Raw genomic sequence first — 20,203 nt, forward strand, 5'->3', positions numbered from 1 at the left:
TATTCATGAAAGAGGAGTCTTCACATCTATCATTAAACTAAACAACTATGACTGTACCCAATATGTTTGTTTTCCTCCCACTTTTGTTCTCTTCCTCTCTCCCTCATAGACGAGGATGTGCAGTGCAGAGTGACCACAGTTCTCTCCCTGTTCAGAATCGCTGCGGTGATGGACTCCAAGTTGGGAAATGGAAAAGTTTGTCTCATTTTTTGCCTGTATGGATCCTATTTTAAAGAACTACTGTTTGTGTAAAGGAAGTGACCGCCTTCACGGAAGTTGTCACTTATTTTGAAGGACTGTTTCTATTAGTTTGCGTCTTTATTGCATTCTTATGCTTATGGATCATTTTGAGGACACTTAATTGCTGTTTTCTGCTTACTTCTGATTTGCTTTAGCATATAGTACTCTGGGAGACCCCCTGTAATGGACAACCGTCTGAGACCCAGTTGGTACAGTTAGCACTAGATGGGAAGAGGATACTATTGGACATACTCAGAGAAGCACTTGAAGCAACGTGTACTTTTCAGCCATCATATGACTGGACTAATCTGCTTAGTGATATGTTAGCCTGATTATAATCACAACACTCATAAGTGGGTTTTGAATGGCTCTGTCTTAATTGTTAAGAATTTTTTTTAAGGGGTTTGTTTGCAGGGAGGCATTAGGGAGAAACTCATCTGCTCACCCAGTATATGAATCTGTTTGAAGAAACTTCAGGTGCTGTTAAAAAAAGCTCTCGGTTGTGACATATCTCCATTAACATTTGAATTCAAAGATAAGCTCTGGCCACTGGCATTTATATAGTTAAATCAGATTATCTTATCAGCCTTGGGCACCCAGCTAGGCTTCCCGGCATCTTGTTTCTCAGACTCTTCCATATCCTTCGCAGTGCATTGGGCTGCTAGATCCTGACTTGTGAAGAAGCATTGCTGTCTTGAAAATCCTACAGGAAAAACCTTGATAAGGTCATTCTGGCAGAATGCTGCTGCACTAGGGACAGCCTATAATCTGACATGCAGCAAAGCTAGTATGAAAAGTGCACCTGCCCTGGTGCCAGGCTCTGGACAGTGAGAACAGCTTGAGATCTACACAAGGAATAAAAGCCAGCATTATAAAATAAAAGCCAAAACCTTCCAGAGCAACTCAGAGTGCAGCACCTGGTAAGCACAAAGGAAGAAAGGGCCAGGGCAGCAGAGACAATATTACCAGTACCAGGAGATAGGTCAGCACTGGCTTATGCTAAGCAGCATAGTGGACTTTAGTCCTGACATGTGGAAGCACTACTGGGAGCTTTGACAGCATTGCTCCTCTTCCTGGTTTACATTTATTTGTGTGTATGGGTTGAAGGCTGCCAAACGGGATATCTTCACTGTTTTTCTGCTTGCCGTGGTTCAGTATTGATTGGAGGCTTGGTGGAAGAACTTCTGTGTTACTGCACTCGGTCTCCCAGGGAGTGAGTCATCTTTGGGGCTGAATTTACCTGTCTGCTGGTTCAGTTTGGTGAATGTTGGCCTATTATGTGTTAGAGGCAGCCAACAGTAGCAGCTCCTATGGGATTTCAGATGCTATTGAGAGCTTTACAAAAACAATATAACCATACAGATGTTGCACTGGCTTGTATACCTTGCTTTGAACAAGCGACCAGGTGCCAAGTCTGTGTATATGGAGAGTGAAGTGTTCAGTGAGTTGTTGTGGCAGGAGGTGATAATTGGCCAGCCCAAATGGTAGCTGAAGCAGTGATACAAGCTGAGATTAATTCTGGTAGTAATTCAAGCTGTGCAAATCCACATCACTTTATTCCAAATGTTTTAAGGGAGCAAATCCTGCAGTTTAGACTGCGAAGGACTGAGTGAATGAAACTTTTCAGGCTTACTTGGAGCTTTGAAGAGAAGCTGAATCTCCACTGGGAGTATTTCACTAATTAGCAGTGTGTAACTATTCTTATTAGCTAAGTACTTCCCAATTCTTCTTAGGTTCCTACTGCTTCTTCTCTTCCTACAGCCGCCTTCTCTTCTGCCACCAACAGATGCCAATAACATTTGGGCCTATGCTTTGCTTCAGCTGTGATATCTCATAACATAATTATGAAAATGCTCACCATTATTTTCTTGAATGCTTTCAAAATTAATAATTACAATACATTACTTAGTCAGTGAACCTGGAAGATTAGTGATCCAAATGCATTCAGATGCTAAATGCTGCCCTGTTGACTGTTTAGTTTAATCTGGGTAGAGGTTAATCTGGTTACAGTTAAAATGCTTAAAAATGCTAATAGGTTTGGGCATACCAGTAAGATGCCACGTGACAATATATTACTCGTTTCCTTCCCTAACGGTCTGCGTGCAGCTTATTCCTCTACAGTGAATGTGAAGTGATTCAGGCCTGAATTCTTACCTGTCAGTGAAAATTGCAAGTTGTCTTGCATTTACAAGTGGAAAGGTGCCTTCACAAATGGGCTTGTTGGTAGTGATTGCTATGCAGTTAATTCATGCACTGGCTTAATCTGTAAGAATACCTTTGCATTGTATCAGAAGTCCTAATTTGCAGACCGGCATAGACATTTGTGAGACAGTTCTTCAATTTTGTTGGTGCTTAGGCTCCTGTTAGGTTACTTTTGGAAATTAATGTAAGGTCATAGTTCACTTTGGCCTTTCTGATAACGTTATCCATCTGTTCAGCGCTTCTCACAGAATAATTCAGGGACATAGATTTTCTGAATGCATTATGATGTGGAAAAGATGTGTTGGTTTTGTGGCTACCATGATTGATTATTGCACCTTTGTCCTTATGACCTGACTGGTAAGGTTTTGCAACATTTTCAGATGATTCAGAGGATGACTCCCAAGGTGCTTACATGTGCAGTGTTATCTCAGCATATTATTACCATTTTGCAATTGCTATATTGGCTCCCTGTTAAGCAAAATATTGACAATAAAAGTGCTATTTTTGTCCTATAATCCCCTCTGTGCCTTTGTCCCCTTGTAGCTAATGTCTGTGCCTCTTCCTAATTTTGCTATCCTGTGACAAGGAGTTACAGATAACTCTTTTAAAATGAATGTTCATAATCTCCACCAGCCCACTGGCATAGTCTACTGACCCGATGTGAGTCTTACGGGGAATATATTGGAACTTATGGTATATAATAAATGAAAATGTTCAGGAGCCTGAAGTAGACAGCAGAAATGTTGTCTTCTGGGTAACGTAGAACTGAAGACTCTTTAATAACTCTGAGGAAATACAGAACCTTTCAGTAGGCTTAATATTAAACTTCGTGTATGTCACAAAAGATGATAAATTGTGTGTGTGTTATTTTGTGTTAGCACGGGGTCCACACCTCCATGATACTAGGATCACAGATGCACTTCTACTGCAACAGACTAGTATTCAGAAATGAAGTGCACAACATGCTTGTTCAGCCAGTAATCCCTGATTTTCCCCTTTACCACTTAGATCACCCTCCTCATGAGGTAAAAGGGTACAGCAAGGATCTGAACACTTCTAGCTCTGAAGAAGTGGAAATTTTGAGTTTTGTAGTGCAGAACATTAGGCTGTTAACAGATTGTACCCACCTCCCGAACATAGCGTCTCACCTCTTAACTGAGTCTGGGAGATTGAGAAGCCTAAATCATAATTTCACAATTTAGACTCATCGCTAACAAGTTCTTGTTTCAGGTTTCTCAGACAGCATCCTGAATAACCATTATTTGTCCTTTGTATAAATCAATATGCATATCTTAACTATGGGTTTGGATCACTCAAGATTGCAAAATTTTTCTTGTTCCTTCTCTGTGTGGTATTGAAAGTGAAGTGTGCTGCATTGAGAGAGACCTCCACTGCTGTGCATCTTTTCCAAACAGGCAGCATTTTACTTCTTGCCTTTTTGATCGCAGTGACTACGCTAAAGGTTTTGAATCTTTTGTGTGCAGTGTATGAAGATCACATTCTGCTATGACCCTTCTTCAGTGCAGGTCCAGGCAGTGTGTCCACAACTCAGTGAGGGTATGTGCTCAAGAACTGCTGCATTTCCCAGTTGTGCAGGTGTGGGACCTAAGTGGAAACTCAAGCTTTAAGGCTAACTTCTTAAATCTGTGCTGAAGGCTCTAGTGTCAGGATTCAGTTTTGGCTAGCTCTTCAGATTGGCTAAATTTGACCCCCCGGTTCTATCCTTTGTGCCACTGAAGATGCCCTTTATGGGTCATACAGAGGTTTTTGTTAGTACGGTGATCCCACCCAAGTGATATCAAAAGAGAGATAGTATACTACTTTGTTTTATTGTAATTGTTGTGCTAAAATCAAGACCACTTAGGGAGTCACCTCTAAAGCTCAACAGAAGGAGAGTTTCACTTCAGGGCTGGGACAGTCATCTCAAGTAGTGATGTATCCAAGAAAGGCTAGAAGCAAATGTTGCAATTCTGAATTTGTCCTGATCCTCACCAATGCAAGCCTACCATGACTTTACATCATCTTCATTGGTGTACTGATAGAGGACAGCATAACACCGTCAATGCTAAAGCTTCTGGCACCTGCCTCTTGCAATGCATCTTGTTGAGCCACTGTTCTGAACTCGTGGCATCATTGAGATTTTGAGACCAGCATCCACTTATCGTCACCAGTATAAGTCAACACTGGTCTTGCGTGTCTTTGTGCTCTCCTTGATGGATGTATCTTGCCATCCTGCTTCAGTAGTTCACCTGCAGTGCTCAGTATGGTCACAGAGTGTTGGCTTCTCAAAGAGATGCACTTATCTATCAAGGTGCTGCCCTCCAAAGCTGCTTACCTCTTCAGCTTCAGAACAGATGAAGTACTCCATTTTTTTAAGGATTCCTAGTCCACCATCATTTACTAGGGATCTTCCTTCTGTCACCAAAACAATAACATCACTTGACCTCTCTTACTGATCTCAGAGGCCTCTTAAAGGTTGTAAACAGCCAGTATAAGGCCTTCGAGCCTTTGCAATCATGGTAAGTGCTTTATTAGCCATTGGTCAGCACAACATGTTTCCCATCAGCTAGAAGGTTAAGCACAAGCACTCTGAAAGTATGCTTGGAAGTCTTCAGACACGTCCTCCTCTTCCTTCTAGCTGTAACACCCTTTGGGAAGAGATTGACACACTTGTAAACACCTCTGTGTCCCATAACGTTAAATGAGGGTACTGAACATCGTCAGCAGGAAGCAGTTTTCCTTGCTGTTGCTTCCTTACACAGACTCCTTTCCCTTGGTCACCCATCCTTTTTCAGGAGCCCTTCTCACAGAAACTTGCTTTGGCTGGAAATTGATGTGATGTTATCTCAGGATACTGGGAACTTAGAGTTAAAAGATAACTGCCAGTTAAGGGGCAGACCTCCTGCAGAAGGTCTTTTTGCTGAGTGAGAAGTGTGTCCTGTCCTGAACTTAAGGAGTTTGAATTTCTCCATTCGCAAGTTCAGGTTCAGGGTAGTGATCATGGACAAGTGTTTTACCAGCTTTTCAGGAAGGATTTTCTCATACTGGATACATAGCAGTCAACAATTACTTTCCTTTATATATAGTTGAGACCGTTGTTAATTTAAAGTGCTACCCTTTGGGCTGTGTAGATCCTCCCGCGTCTTACCTATCCGTTGGCACTGGTTGCACTCGCCTTTGCTATCTGTGGTCCTTTTTCTCTGCTTTGACTGGCTGATAAAAGGGGAATCCAAGGAGCAGGTTCCTTGGTCCGATCTACTGATATTTTTCCTCTTCATTTTGTGCTACCTCATATAGAAGCAGGTGGGAAAAAACCAGACTGGTTGGGTACATAGGACTAAAAGTCAATTTAAGTCACAAAGTCCAATCTACTTTTTCTGAACTGTAGGGAGAAACCGTGCAGGAACAAAGGAAACCTGCTGAAAAAAGATGGTTGGAGAACAAGGCTTAAGCAGTAAGCATAGCACTTTCAAAAGGAAATGCTTCATATTGGAGCTCTGTGTTATATAAGGCTTGGGTGACCAGGGTACTTTTTGTGAGCAACTGTTTTGGGGTACCCTATGCTTCTTAAATTGTGGATCAGCTGAATTGTGTTTGAGAAGAGATTGTGTATTTTGTCCTTTGAGCTGGAGAATGGGCAGAAATGGGGGAAATAGGGGTCAATTTGATTTTTTTAGGGGGAGATCTGGAGCAGTGGGTTGGAAAATATCTGTCTCCTAAAACTACGTAGCCCATGGGGTAGCTTCTTATTTAGGATATTTGCAATATGAAATTACTCTTTTGCATCCTTAAAAACAATAGTTTAAAGACTAACAGAGACAAGACCGCTAGAACAGAAGAGTAATTTTAAGCAATAAGAAATAAATTTTTAAGTTGAGGAGGGAAATTAGTATAAAAGTTCTCTAAATTCAGAAGGAATGCAGGAAGTTCAGTTACGTTTCTTTTTATTGCCATAAATAAAAGAGGACTCTTTTTTTTCTTGCCACTCCACTAGGATTTTTGAACGTGGCAGAATAGTAAGGAATGCATTCAGTTACTCAAAACAGAGTATCCTATATAGCAGCACAAAATGTATTCAAAGCCCCTTGAATTCTCTGCAGAAAACCGTAAGAGAGTCCCTTATAGGGGTGATTGAAAGTCACTGCACAGGAAATCAACTTCTTATCCTGTACATAAACATGAGCCAATTCTACCATATCTGGCTTCTCAGGGCAGTACACACAGTAAATTGTTAACCCCATCACCTGACCTAACCATTTATCTTTTCTTCTCAGTATAGTTTTGGCAACTGCTGAGTAATGAAAGAAACATGGAATGCAGATAGCTCTTTAAAAACAAACAAAAAACAAAAAAAAAAAACAATTCCAAAGAGCCCTTTAAAACAGCAAACAACAGGGGAAAAAATGAGAGAGAAATTGCATGATGCAATGGGATGTTCTTAAGTATGGTTAGCATAGACTAGAATTAACATCTCTGTAGAATAACAGAAATGGAAGCATGGATTTTCAATTCTTCATAGGTCTTCATTATGGTATCATTGTGCTAGCACAAATAATAACTCCTCTGTACCTGTGTGAAAAAATAACCATAGTGCCCTTCAGATTTCAGAATGTAAGTTGTGTGTGTTTTGAATGTTATATGTTACACATGAAGGTTGGCTGAAATAGGTTATTTTGCTTATGAGAGTATTGTTCCCATATGAGGATTCAGGCTATGTGCTTGCAGCTGCTGCTCTCCAACATGGACTCTCAGTTCCACTAAAATCAATAGCTGGCACAGCAGGGTACTGTTATATAGTGTGTAAATAAATGGGTGTCATTGTGTCTCTTACTTTTTTTGCCTTTCAGATTCAGATTTTCTCTTTTTCAGGGATACAGGAGTGTGTTTGCAGTGCAGACAATATGAAACATAGCTGCTTAGGGGGAAAAAAGGCACTTTTTTTTCTTTTCTATACTTCCCAATAGGATTTTCAAGTAAACAACAATTGCATTAATTATATTAATTACCTGTTAACAATCTCAGCCAGGAAAAAACAACAAATAAAACAAAAACCCATTTCGTAAATGTCAGTTGCATGACAAAAAGGAATTCACAGTTGCCCAGTGGACAGCTATCTTACATACCAAGATGCAGGAAAAGTGTGGTAGTAATAATATCTTAATTTTGCTACTGCGATTTATCGTTCCTCCCCCCCCCCCCCCCCAGTAACTCCTGCACCTATAGTTGAAAATATATGACAATTGTGGTTATTGGGATGTAGGAGCTACAGATCTACTTTTCAATAAACTGTCTTTGAAGTTCTGTTTCATGCATTTTCTTTTTTATTCATGCATCTGGTCATATAGAGTGGTTTACTTTTTTTGGCTGCAGACTTGGCAGATACAAAATGCAGATGTTGTTCTTCTGACTTAAGCTGCTATTTTAAGCTTTTTGGCCATCAGTTGAAAATTTTAGGGCTCAGTTGTTTATTTGCTTATCATCAAAGTGATTTTTTTCATATAATTCATATGCAAGTCTTAGCTTTCTATGTTTACTTTCAGAATTTGAGATTAACGGTATGGTCTTTTTTTTTTTTTTTTTGGAAGCGTGCTCTTTTGATTAATAATACAGTAGAGTATGTTATGCTTGAGAGAGCTTCTATTTACCAAAAAAGAAACCCCCCCCTCAGATTGTGCTGTACTACTTTCCCTTTAAGAAAACCATATCTCTCTCCAGATGCCTGCATCTCTTTGATACAGAAGGGTACACTAAGTTCCATCTATAAACAGAATCCACTAATTAAGAGTAATTGCTTAGGAGATTGGTACAGACTATTCAGAATCAGATGCATGTTCCTCTCAGATATCCATTAGCCTCTAATAAGATAATGCAGATGTGCCAGTCTGTTTCCTGTTTCCTTCTATTGTACCTTTATTGCCATATATGGACCAATGGGATGGGCTGAACAATAAGTGGATGTCCTTTTGCTCCCTGAACAGTTCTCAAAGGAATGTTTGTTATTAGATTGCTTTTTCTGTTTAGTTTCACATCACTATGCTAATAAAGGAAACATAACACTCCAAAGGCTTTTTTACTTCTGCCACTGTAACTAGCTTATTGTTTAATTAAATCTCTTTGTATAGTCAAGAGAACAAAATGCAACATCTCACAGTCGAGGAAGACCTGTGGTAAATGGAATATGTTCCTTCTCAAAATAAAGTTTTCACATATTTTTAATAGTTTAAAGGCAGCATGGGTATCATGTTACTGTTTCTGACTGATTTACACTTGACTCTTGCTAAATCTGCTGAATTATTCATCACTACTCAATGCAATACCATCAGCTAGCATAATAGAAAGCATATGCATAATCAGAGATTTCAATATAAACTACAAACTATACATTAAATACAGTGAGGGTTCTTGAAACTATTAGATCTTGACTTGTTTTGAAAACAGCATTAGAATATGTCTCAAAGCTGCCTAATAAATAAGGACTCAGTCAACTCTGTCCCTTGAGAAAAGATGTAATAAATTGCTGAAAGGTTTTTCATGCAGATTTTCTCTTTGAATTCTTTTGGTTGCTGAGAGAGGAGCAACTTGCCTCTCCCGTTTTGCTGGCCAGGCTGTCCTCTCAGTCCGGAGGTTCCTGTTTTAGGATTTAACTGAAGATTTAAGAGAGGGGGGATTTTGGCGTTGGCAAGAAAATGGGAAATGAACTTAGAAGCAACTTCCTCTGTGACCCTGGAAACTTCAGGGACGTCTACGCTGCAGACGGCAGGGCTTCAAACAGCAGATTACCCAACGCTGAGCTGCCTGCTGGACTCAGCGTACAGCATATCCTGGGGTAGATGTGCCTCGAGTGTGTTTGCATAGGAAAAGCAACACTGATTCCCTGTATTAGAAGAGAGTAGAGAGGGCAAGTTTAGCTTAAGGATTGCTGGGTGCTAGGAAGGCACAGTCCGGGGTATCTTAGAAGGGCTGCAGCGTTTCAAGCATTGCTGTAGGTAGGGCAGAACTCTCCAGTGCCTTTTTTGGAGATCTTTTTTTAGAGGAAAAAGCAAAAACGCTGCTTTGATTGTAAGGCTGACAACTCGTTTCCTTGCTGTGGACAGTGAGAATGGAGGAAGATGAATGTGGAGATGGGATTATGCTGGCAGCTGGGAGCACAGGGCATAACCTTCCTAGTGGCACATGACTATCAGCCAAGCTTTCTGCCTTGGCTTCTTGCCTTTCCAGCTGTTGATATGTATGAAAGTCACCTGTAATAGCAAAGGGATTTTATGGATTAAAATCAAATCTAAATAAGCACAAAATTCAGCAGAGCCAAATAACAATACAATGAATTGTTACAGTAACAATACCAAATATTGTTACCAGATATAAGCTAAATAAAAATTTAACAAATGAGAGTTGATTTATTGAATACATTTGGGGAGAACTGACAGGTGGAAAGGAAAGCTGTTTTCCATAGTAAAGTCTGCAAAAAGTGCATGTAAAATTAAGATGGAAAGCAATAAGGAAAGTTGGGTCACTGTTTATCTGGGGAGAGTTGGAGCATGTGTATAAGAATTTTGAACTTCTGCTCAGCTACGTAAACACTGAGAAGAAGTACAGAAGAGACAGGTACACCTGCTGCATTAACTGTAGCTGATAAATATGCTGTCTGTTCTGCACTGGAGCCACTGTAGACTCCTTCCCCTGTGGCCATCTGCTTTATCACTGAAGTCAAGTCAATAAAAGGACTGTAAAAAAACAAAAAGGAGGCATATGTTCTGTCAAAGTAAAGCCATTGGCGAGTGTTCAGTGCAGTAGAGTGCACAATGTGATCATCTTTTGGTTAGCCTTCAAAGAAACCTTTCTGTGTGATCCTTTTCCATATACTGTTTATACTAAGGGCTTGCCTATGTAGCCCTCATACTGATGAGCAGTCACTTAGGACAGGTCTAATGGAAGCTGATTTTTTAATACAGTGGGTAGATCCTCTGAAGTGCCTGGATGACAGGCTATTTCCTAAAAATCTTGCCTGGTATGTGCAGGGCGGAAACCAGTGCAGCTGCCTTGCATGAATGAGTGTTCAACCGTTTGGCTGTCAGTTTGGCTTGTTCCTTATTTTGTTCCAGGCTCCTGCTCCTCATCTGTGGTAGCTGGCTCCTACCGTCCTGTTTAGGGTAGGCCAGTTTGCTGCCTCCCCAAGGAATTCCAGGTGTGGGACAAAGATGTGGGGGTTTCTTACGCCATAGCAGTTTCTACCTTGTAGCATCCCCTGCTATGCAGTGATAGAGGTGACTGGTCAGTAATCTTTGTTAGCAGAGCCAGTGACTTGACGTGTCTTGGTAAGTGCAGAGTGTGACTGACGCTAGCTTCTTTATACGAGCAGCGTTGCTAGAACGTAGGCTCCTGCCTATGTTTTTCATTTTGACCAACTTTTGTAAGTTCAGCCGCTAGACCTAGCCCCTGCTGCTCCTGGGGAATGCGATGTAGAGCCGAATGATACACTGTTTAGAGTATCCTACCTTTTACAAATTTTACACATTTGTCTGCATTTCTACGGAAAGAAAAGCGATGAGGCAAATTCTCAAGGTTTATGTCCTGCATACCTATCTGCAGGAAGTTTCCTGCCATGAAGGGTAAAATGAGGGTGGTTTTTGAGCAGGTCAAGAGAAACTATATATGCAATTATAAACAAGTTTGGCACTATGAGGTGTTTCATGTGTACTTGCATATTAAGGAGCTATAATATTGCTGCATTTTGAGATCACTCGATACATCATGGAATATGTTCCTCCAGTGGTGGAGTAGTGACCAAATAGTTTACTGAATGCCTTTTTCCCTGTCTGTCCGGGAGGATTAATTTCTTTTCTCAAAACTGTCATTTAAATATATGGGTATATGATGCTGTGATTGTGGGACTCGAAGACCTTAGTAAAGCTGAAATTTGAACACTAAAGCACTGATACTTCAGTAATGTCTCTGTCACTATCTGTTTAGCTTCCGTCTGGAATTTATTTTACCTGAAACTAGAGGTACAAACTGTGTTGGAAGGGATATGCAGCTAACTAAAAACATGTAGGTGTTTCCTGGTTAGATCATCATACAATTGTATAATTCTTCTCTATCTCCGGTAGCAATAAAGACTATGGATTGAGCACATTTTGATAATTCATGCTGAGCTCAGCATTTTGAGGGCTAACAGAAATATAATTGAAAGTATGTGATAGTTTTATCAGATGAATTTTATTTCTGACAGCCTACTTCATTTAAAAATAGGTGACCTTGATTTATGATTAATTTAATGGGGCTGGATTTGACTGACGTTCTTCCCCTCTTTGTTTTTTGCAAATGTTTTGAAGTGAAGAATTTTGCAGGCTTTTGTAGAATTGCTTTAGAAAACATTCATTCTTTGAGTATTCCTTTGATACTTCAGTTTCCCTGTCTCTTAAGTTTCATAAAGCTTTAGCTAGATGAATCAGGAAGTTACCTGTTATGGTTCATCTCATTTTGTGTTGTTAATGAGTCGTTATATTTTGGCTGTTGAGGCTTCCTCGAAAGATCTGCCAGATTTCACTGATCTCCAGATACATGGTTCTTGAGAGCAACATGGCTAACAGCCTCTCTCTTCCTCTGGAACTGTGCATTAACTCAGTATACCCACTCTTACAGTCTCCTCTCTGCCTGTGTCTGTCTCCATTAACGTTAAAGGTATTTTGTGCATAATTTACACCGTTATCAAATACTTGCAACTACATTTCTGTTATCCCCAAGCAGGCTGTACTCAGCACAAATTGCTGTCTAAAAACATGCACAGCTGGTAACCTTTCCTGGTATTCCTCACAGAGCAGAAGCACTCCACTGCTCTGTGACAGACAAACTTAGGCATTTGGGTTTTTTCTTTTTTTTTTTCCTTGCTCATTTGAATTCTTACTGACAGCTACTAGACTGAGTAGCAGTAGCAATAGTAAAAATGGTGTTGTCGCGGATTTCCTTCACTGGTACTGATTTTGCTTTGTGACCTTGACAAGTCATTTTGCCTCCCTGCCTTTATTTTCCCATCCAAAAATTTCCTTACCTTTAGTTTTAGGTTGCAATTTTTAAGGATTATGAATAAAAATCTATATAGGAGCTGGATTTTGTTACTGTTCATTCACTGTAGCACCTGTAAGGACTTCAAGTGTTCTACCAAGAAACAAAGCCTTTAGGCGACTGTCTAGCTTTTAGGTAGCAAAGTTTGCAATGTGGCTCCTGCTTTCTTCCCCGCAGCAGCACATGTTGGGAGAGGCTGAGAACACCTTGCTTAGGATAACCCTAAGGAGCCAACTGCAACGTTTGCTTACTTTTGGCTGGAGTGTTACACAAATTTAAAAAAAACATCCAGGAGGAGAAGTCACAAGAGGCAGTCGTTGTACTGTTTCCAGTAGCTCTCAAGACACCAAGAGGACTTAGTAGTGGTGCGCGTTCACTGTACATAAATTTGAACAGCTATGAGAGGGAGAAAATTTCACCATTCAGAATAGCACAGAAGATACCCTGTTCTCAGCCTAAGGCTTTAAATCTAGAGACTGAGAAAATGAGGAACCCTCTGTAGCGGCCAGCCGTTTGGATGAAACAGACAGGAAGGTGTCTCCCTGCTCGTGATGCTCAGAGTGTTCTTCCAGGCCAGAGCGCGCTAGAAGTAAGACAGCTAAAACTTGCAGCAGTAGACATGTTGGCAGTTTAAGGGCAGATTTACCTTGTGTTCAAGGTAATTAATCCACTTATTACCATGATGCGTTTCCCCAGGACCCTGGAGTTGAGTGACGAAAGAAGGAGCGGTCTGGGAAACATGGGGTTATTAATTTTGCTTTGTAACCATAACCGGTGGAAGCAAAACACTAAAATATATAAATCAGTAAATAGGCAGATGGTGAAAATAGCTTCACCATCCACCATCACCGCAGATTTAGATTAGATGGTGCAGCACGCTAACAGCTGATTGTGTCTTTGGCATGACTGAAGGACAGAAACCTGCCAGGTTGGGATGGAGAGGTGAGGGAGCAAAGGAACTGAGGAAAAGCATTGGGAAGGGTAGAGGGGACGGCGCTGGAGGCTTCTATTTTATTCATTTGGTGGTAGAGACAGTTAAAGGTTCTCAGTCTCTTAAGACTAAGATGCTGCTAAACCCCTGAGGGGTGAAGGCTAGGGGCATGAACTTCAAAAAGTTCATGAGGAATCTCTTAAGTGATAATAAGATAAACTAACTATCCTTTGTGAGAACAATAATTGGTAAACCAGCTAGTGTTTTACCAACCTAATGCAAGTTCACCCTCAGAAACAGTTCCCCACTGCCTGAACTGAGACATGGCATTGGAGCTGAGTGGAGAGGTTCCCCAGTGCAGTTTGTTACATAACTTTTATGGGGATGAGATTTCTAGAGTGGAACTGAAACTTTTCATGTACATAGAAATTTTTCAGAAGTTGTTTTTCTCCTCCAGTATCAGTATATCAGGCAATTAATGATGTGTGTTTATAAAATGGTAGTTTTCAGACCAGGTTATGTCTGACTTGACATTGCTTTTGATGTAAAACATTGGGCAGTGAAATCCAGTTAATGGGTTTTCTGCTGTTACCTTCAGTAGAATAAGACTTTTACCCCTAGGTAGCCATGAAACTGATCTTCCAGGACACTGGAAAATAGATAATCACTTAACAAAAAACGGCAAAAGACAGAAACGTTTTCTACATACATATATGCTATATATATAATATATATAACCAATATATTGTTTTCTTCCCCCACAGGCTATATCAGCATGCATCTGTAGAGTGCAATTGTCCTCCCAGACAAACATTTGCATAAACAACTGAACTGCACCCTGAATTGACAGAATAAGAAGAGTTTCTGTCCACGGTCTGCAGAGCAAGAATGTACTAGCAAAGCAAACAGTAGGAAGCAGCAATGAAATATAGGACAGATCTAATCTAGTGAAGTATCTTTTCACATCATCGCACAGCCCAGCTCAAGTAGTACCTGCAGGCTTGGCAGCCTTCTCCATTCACAAGTTCAAGTATCTATTTGCTGGGCTGGAGTGATGCAACATATTTATACACTGTGAGGTATTAACATGACAACCAGCAGCCGCACATGTCCAGTACCAGCAGTAAATGGACATATGACTCACTATCCAGCAGCGCCATATCCATTACTTTTTCCTCCAGTCATCGGTGGACTGTCACTGCCTTCCCTGCATGGACTCCAGAGTCACCCACCGAGTGGATGCAGCACCCCATCACCTGCAAGTAAGTGCGTGGCATTAATAGCTTTATTAAGCTGGTCAACTTTCCTTTAATAAAGACTGATATTTTTTATTTTGAAAGTATTTTAAGGGCAATTGCAGTTGTTCATCTGTGGTGTATTTTACTTGGGCAAAAAGCATACATTTGTTTTGAAATACCAAGTTTTCACTTAATTTTGTTTTTATAGAAATAAACATGCAACTGTATGAAATACCAAAGCTTTGAAAACCCCAGGTGGCAAAACATGCTACGGATTCTGGAATATCCTGCGTTATCATGATACATATGTTTAGCGCTCGTGACAGCCTACTGCAGAGTCTTGTGTTTAAAGAAACTTGACAAAGTCAGCTGCTCTGTATTCATTAACAAACAGTGATGATTTCTCAGGGGAGAATTCTCTTAAGTTGCACTATAATTAATATTGCTTTTGTTTTCTTTAATTAGTAACTGCTTCCTTCCTGGTTGATTTGTGAAGAGCCCAGTTCTGTGGCAGCCCAACAGGCAGCTAGCAGCTATAAGCTGCCTGTGGCTGCGAAATTAGCGCTTGAGTTTATGGTTGGATTTTGCATGCAGCACTCTCACATTTTCAGCATTGCTGAGTATATTAGCTGGGCCAGTTTGTTTTCATCACTTTCTGACAAACACATATTTCCTGGCTGGACTTAGTTTTATATATGTTTAAGTGTCTCCAAACAAAGTCGTCCCAGGTATAAACTTTGAGTAGCATCACACAGGCAAGATATCTTTCTGGAGGTCTTTGCAGGGAATAGCTGAATGTATTTATCTCTCACGTGAGGAAAACCAGAATGTATTCAGCTTCACAGGTCAGTTTGTTGCAAAACACGCTTGTCTTAATATAGTACTGGGACTGCTCAGTACGAAAAGGTCTCGGCTAAATAGCAAGTTTGCAGAACAATTGCACTTTCTACAGAAGGAAAAAGCAGCTTGTTACAGCAGGACTCCTAATACATGTTTGAACAGAAAGCATGCAGAAATGGAGCTCCAGACATGAAAGGGGAACCGCAGTGAAGAGAAAAGCTTTATAGTGTAAAGCTGTGTTTCGTTGCGTTGCACCAAACTATTGCTAATTCTGGCTTCATGTCACACACACTGTAATTGCTGAAGACTGGGCAGCCTTGAAGTCAAGTGGATTTTTTTCCCCTTTTTTTAATCTGTAATAAACTTTCATGCAGTCAAATGCAGGAACAGGTATAATGAGGTCAGGCCTTTGTTTGGCCTGTTTTACTGCACTAGGTGTTTATATGTGTTGCAGGTAAAAAAAGAAACACTTTAAGTATTTGACTTTCCAAACCTTTCAGAAATTATCTTGGTTAATTATCAGAATACTGAACTGAATTTGTGCCCTAATATTGCAAGAACACTGAATGCTGTTACAGAAGTAGAGGGCTATTGGACAATGGCAGCTTTTTTTGAGACATACGTGGGTAAATACCCAAATGTATGTGATCGAATACGAAGTTTTTCTTTTCCCCAAGTTGTTCCTATGGAATTAAGCTTGTATTGCAATTGCATTCATCATGATTAATAAAACAGTCAATGTTCAGACTCTGAAAAAAGTAGCACTAAGTATGAATTTCTGTAGACATGCAAAATAAGTAGCCACTTTTGAATTTTCATGTCTGTATCTCTGTGTCCTTGGGTCCTAGTCCCAACGTTTTCAGGGCACTGTTTTCGCAGAGGTTCTTTGTACCACCAGCTTGCATGGCAGAGCAGCTGTAGTGCCTAACTTCAGGCAAGAGCGTGTGAAAATACTGGCTAAAATTGGCAAGATACTGAAGAGGGTGACTTAGGTGAGAATTTCTTTTCAGACACAGTCCCTGCAGGGTGAGTCTTTCGGTTGATATTATTCTGTTTTCTTAAGTTTGGTAGATGCAACCTCTTTTGCTTTTAAACTGCAGAGTTCTGGTTCTTGAAGTTGAAGCTAATACCATTACAGTTATACAGACACATTCTTGGAAGTAAGCAGGTTAACCTTTGGCTTATGTTTTGGTTTTCTGTTTTTTGTTGTATTGTGGGGTCTTTTTTGGTTTGGGGTTTTCTTTTTTTTAGGGTGGGTGTTTTGGGCATTTTACAATGTAGTCACCTCATGGACAGAGTTCAATATGGTTGATGGCCTCTATTAAAATCCCAACTTAGACTGGATGGTGGAAGAATATAGATCTAAACTGCAAAGACTTGAACAAATTGAAAATTGGCTGAACCACTGCACTACAGGTGACTTAAGCTATTTTGCTATTTATCTTTCAGAGTCTTTCCATTCATGCAAAATTCACTAGAAATTATTTTTAAAATAGGAATGCTGTGAAAAACAAAGACTCAAAGATCTCCAACCCCTTCAGTCCTTTTAAAACAATGCAGTTCAACAGCTTTTGTTCGACAGTACTGTCGTTTAAGCCTTCGTATTACTTTACAGTTTTATTTTGTTCCTTCTTCATTTTACTTTTTCCATTATGCACGATAACATTAGGGCTAAATTAAGTCATCTTAATCTACAGTTGGGATAGGTATCTCCAGTGCTGTTAAAGAGACATGATTTTAGGCATACTAATTTTGTGTGCACAAGTAGCTTACAATAAAAGTTCAGGATAGAGTGATTTAGTTTCATTGATGTTAATAATGGTGTTGCCTCCATGACCTGTGACTTGGCTTCTGTTTTTATACTGAGATACATGGTGCAAAATACTTAATAATTAGAGGGTTGGTCACAGTGATAAAGAGGTCAGAAGATGAAAAAATATTACTTTTACGCATACATGAACTATGCATTAGCACTGAATGAATAAAAGAGACCATGGTCAAGAAGATCATTACTTTTATAAGCCTGATTGATTTACCTACAGCTGTACTTACCCCATACAGCACAAAGCAGGCATTTTCACTGTCGAGATCAGATGGCATGCAGGCTTCTGCAGTTGCATTAATAATGAGGAATTGCTTCTAATATTAAAAAAATTAGCTGAGATAGTTTCAGGAGATTACCACTTAGCTCATTTAGAAATGGTGTTTTCTGCTTCAGTGAGTGGATTGTGTAACTATTTGAACTGAATCCTTAAAAACCTCTATTGATATTTTCATATCTGGGAAAATTCTATTTGGAATCAAGTCATAACCTTGTAAGGAGGAAAACAGAACTCAAAGCCTTTTAGTGCTTTTTGGGTCATGCACCAGCCTATGCTAAACCAACAGGGTCCTGCTCTCTGTTTGACTGTAGAGGCAGCTATGTGAAATGCACGCTCAACAAGAGTCCTGTAAAGCAAAAGGCCTTATGCATTGGTGACAGGAAAATCACAGCACTACAGTGACATATCTGGGGGAGGGAGAATAAGTAAATATGGGCAAAGTGTGTTACCCGGCATCTTAATAAAGGAAAAACTGCTTAAACTAGGTTCAGGTGAGTAGAGATAATGTAAATGCACATAAGCAGTTCTGGTGCTGAGTTATATTTTGCTCTTTATTATTCCTGGAAGAAGTGGCCCACCTTGCTGTCGTGAGAGGCAGCTTTAGTAATTCTGTTGCCTAAGACCAGAGAATCACAGAAGGGTTGAGGCTGGAAGGGACCTCTGGAGATCATCTAGTCCAACACCCCTGCTCATGCAGGGTCTCCTAAAACAGGCTGCCCAGGATTCTGTCCAGATGGCTTTTGAAGATCTCCAAGGATGGAGACTCCACAACCTTGCTGGGCAACCTGCTCCAGTGCTCAGTCACCAGTAAGGAAACAGTTACAATGTGGGCATATCTAATTAAGAAGGGAAGACCTTCTTCATGCAGCAGTTGTGTCTCTATCTGCCACTTTTAATTTCTAGAAAAAGACTAAGCATAGAAATTAATTTTAAAAAAATAGCAACAAAAAAACAAGCAAATGAAGAACCACGTGAGATTTGAGAAGGACGCTACATAGAAGCCAAGAAGATCATCTTTATTTATATCCACTCATTTGAAACCTGGTGAGGAAAATACTGTCTTGATGTTACGGTTAATGTAGTTACAAAGCGTGCAGCAGCGTGGCAGTTTTACAGGCAAATCTCAGTACAGGAAGATGAAGCAGCGCTGTTGATTGGTAGTACATCTCGTAAGGTTGGTTTCTGTAATGTTTCTTGATCAGAATGGTCAGATTTACTAGTTTAACACAGATGAAAGCAAACACATCCCAAAGCAATCTTGGAGCTACACACGGAGAGTGGATTTGGGAGGAAGTGAGTTGCTCTCACTCAGACACCTACCTTCTGTTGCAGTGTGGGCTTGAACATCACCTGCGCTCAGTCTATTTAAAACCCAAATGGCTTACGCTGAAGATCTTTGCATGAGGAGGGAAAAACTTAGTCTGAGCTAATGCTACGATGAACATTATCCCTCAGTGTGTCCTGGATCAAATTACAGTAGGGCCTAGGCAAGAGATATTTTGGGAGCCACTAAATAATAAAATGCTTTGGCTGGAGATTGTTCCCTTTCTGCTACAATTGAGCATCCTGTTTCGAGCATCCTGTTTCAAGCATCCTACTTGAATTGGGCAATGTGTCTAGCCCATGGCTTTAAATGGGAGCAATCCCATATTCCACCTCTAGCCTGCTGGGGCGCTTTGGTCCTTAGGCTGCTGACAGGAGCCTTTGGATCCTTAGTGTTTGGCTTTCATTTGTTGCAGGGGAGAATAGCTTAGTAAGGGGGTGGGGGATAGTGGTGAGCCTGGTACAAGAATGTCTTAGAATTTATATAAACTTAGTAAGATTGCTTCATCCAGATAGAAAAAAAAATCTGAATGTGTTCTTTAGAGGGCTGTTGGGACGTCAAGGAGAAAAATCAGTACTAAGGTCATTCGTTGTATTTTAGCCAAGCTTTCCCATACTTTCCAGTTTGGAGTGTTTTAAGAGTGCATTATAAAGACTAAAGTATTTTATATTCTGTTTCATTTAAGTCTTTTGGGCATGAGAAAACATATGGAAAGTAAGATTACCTGAGAATCTGGAAAAGGTGGAGAAAGAACCAACTGTGGCATTCCTTTTGAACATGGCTATATAAAAACTAATCATTATATTTAGTAGTCAGTATTGCATCTCTGGCTTTTCAGACGTACTTAGGCCGGGCAGATTGTTGTTTTAAACATTGTGTTCTCTTGAAATTGTTTTTCCCTTGCGTTATTGCTGGTTATTTACCATTTGAACTCCAACTGAAAGATTTCTTGCTTTTTTTTTGCCTGAGAAACGGATTTTCCATAGGTATCATTAAAACAGTACAGTCAAATGCAGTTACTTGTGCAGTACTGCAGGATATTTTTGCCAGCCCCACCCGTTGCAGGAATTCATTTACTTTTCCAGTTCTGTTGTTAATCATTATATTGACACAGAAAGCCCTCCCAAAAGCACTCTTTGGCAGATTGCATTAAATATGAATAGCAGATATTCATTACGATGTGTTGCCCCCAAGAGAACTCTAAACTATCTGCACTACTCATGAACAGGCAAATACACTAATTCTCCAGCTATTCAAATTATTT

At 40.1% G+C, this 20,203-nt stretch overlaps 1 protein-coding gene across 12 annotated transcripts in view; it reads left to right on the plus strand.

Annotated features, from left to right (window-relative positions):
- Positions 1–20,203, plus strand: part of RARB (retinoic acid receptor beta) — a 336,226-nt gene that overhangs the window by 124,631 nt on the left and 191,392 nt on the right. For all 12 annotated transcript variants that reach the window (XM_068935450.1, XM_068935449.1, XM_068935455.1 and 9 more), the window contains one exon: positions 14,200–14,697. In XM_068935450.1, coding sequence (XP_068791551.1) covers positions 14,523–14,697 — 175 coding nt within the window. In that variant the 5' untranslated portion in view covers positions 14,200–14,522. The remainder of the gene's footprint in view (positions 1–14,199; positions 14,698–20,203) is intronic.

Source organism: Struthio camelus, chromosome 2, assembly GCF_040807025.1.
Source record: "Struthio camelus isolate bStrCam1 chromosome 2, bStrCam1.hap1, whole genome shotgun sequence".
NCBI lineage: Eukaryota > Metazoa > Chordata > Aves > Struthioniformes > Struthionidae > Struthio > Struthio camelus.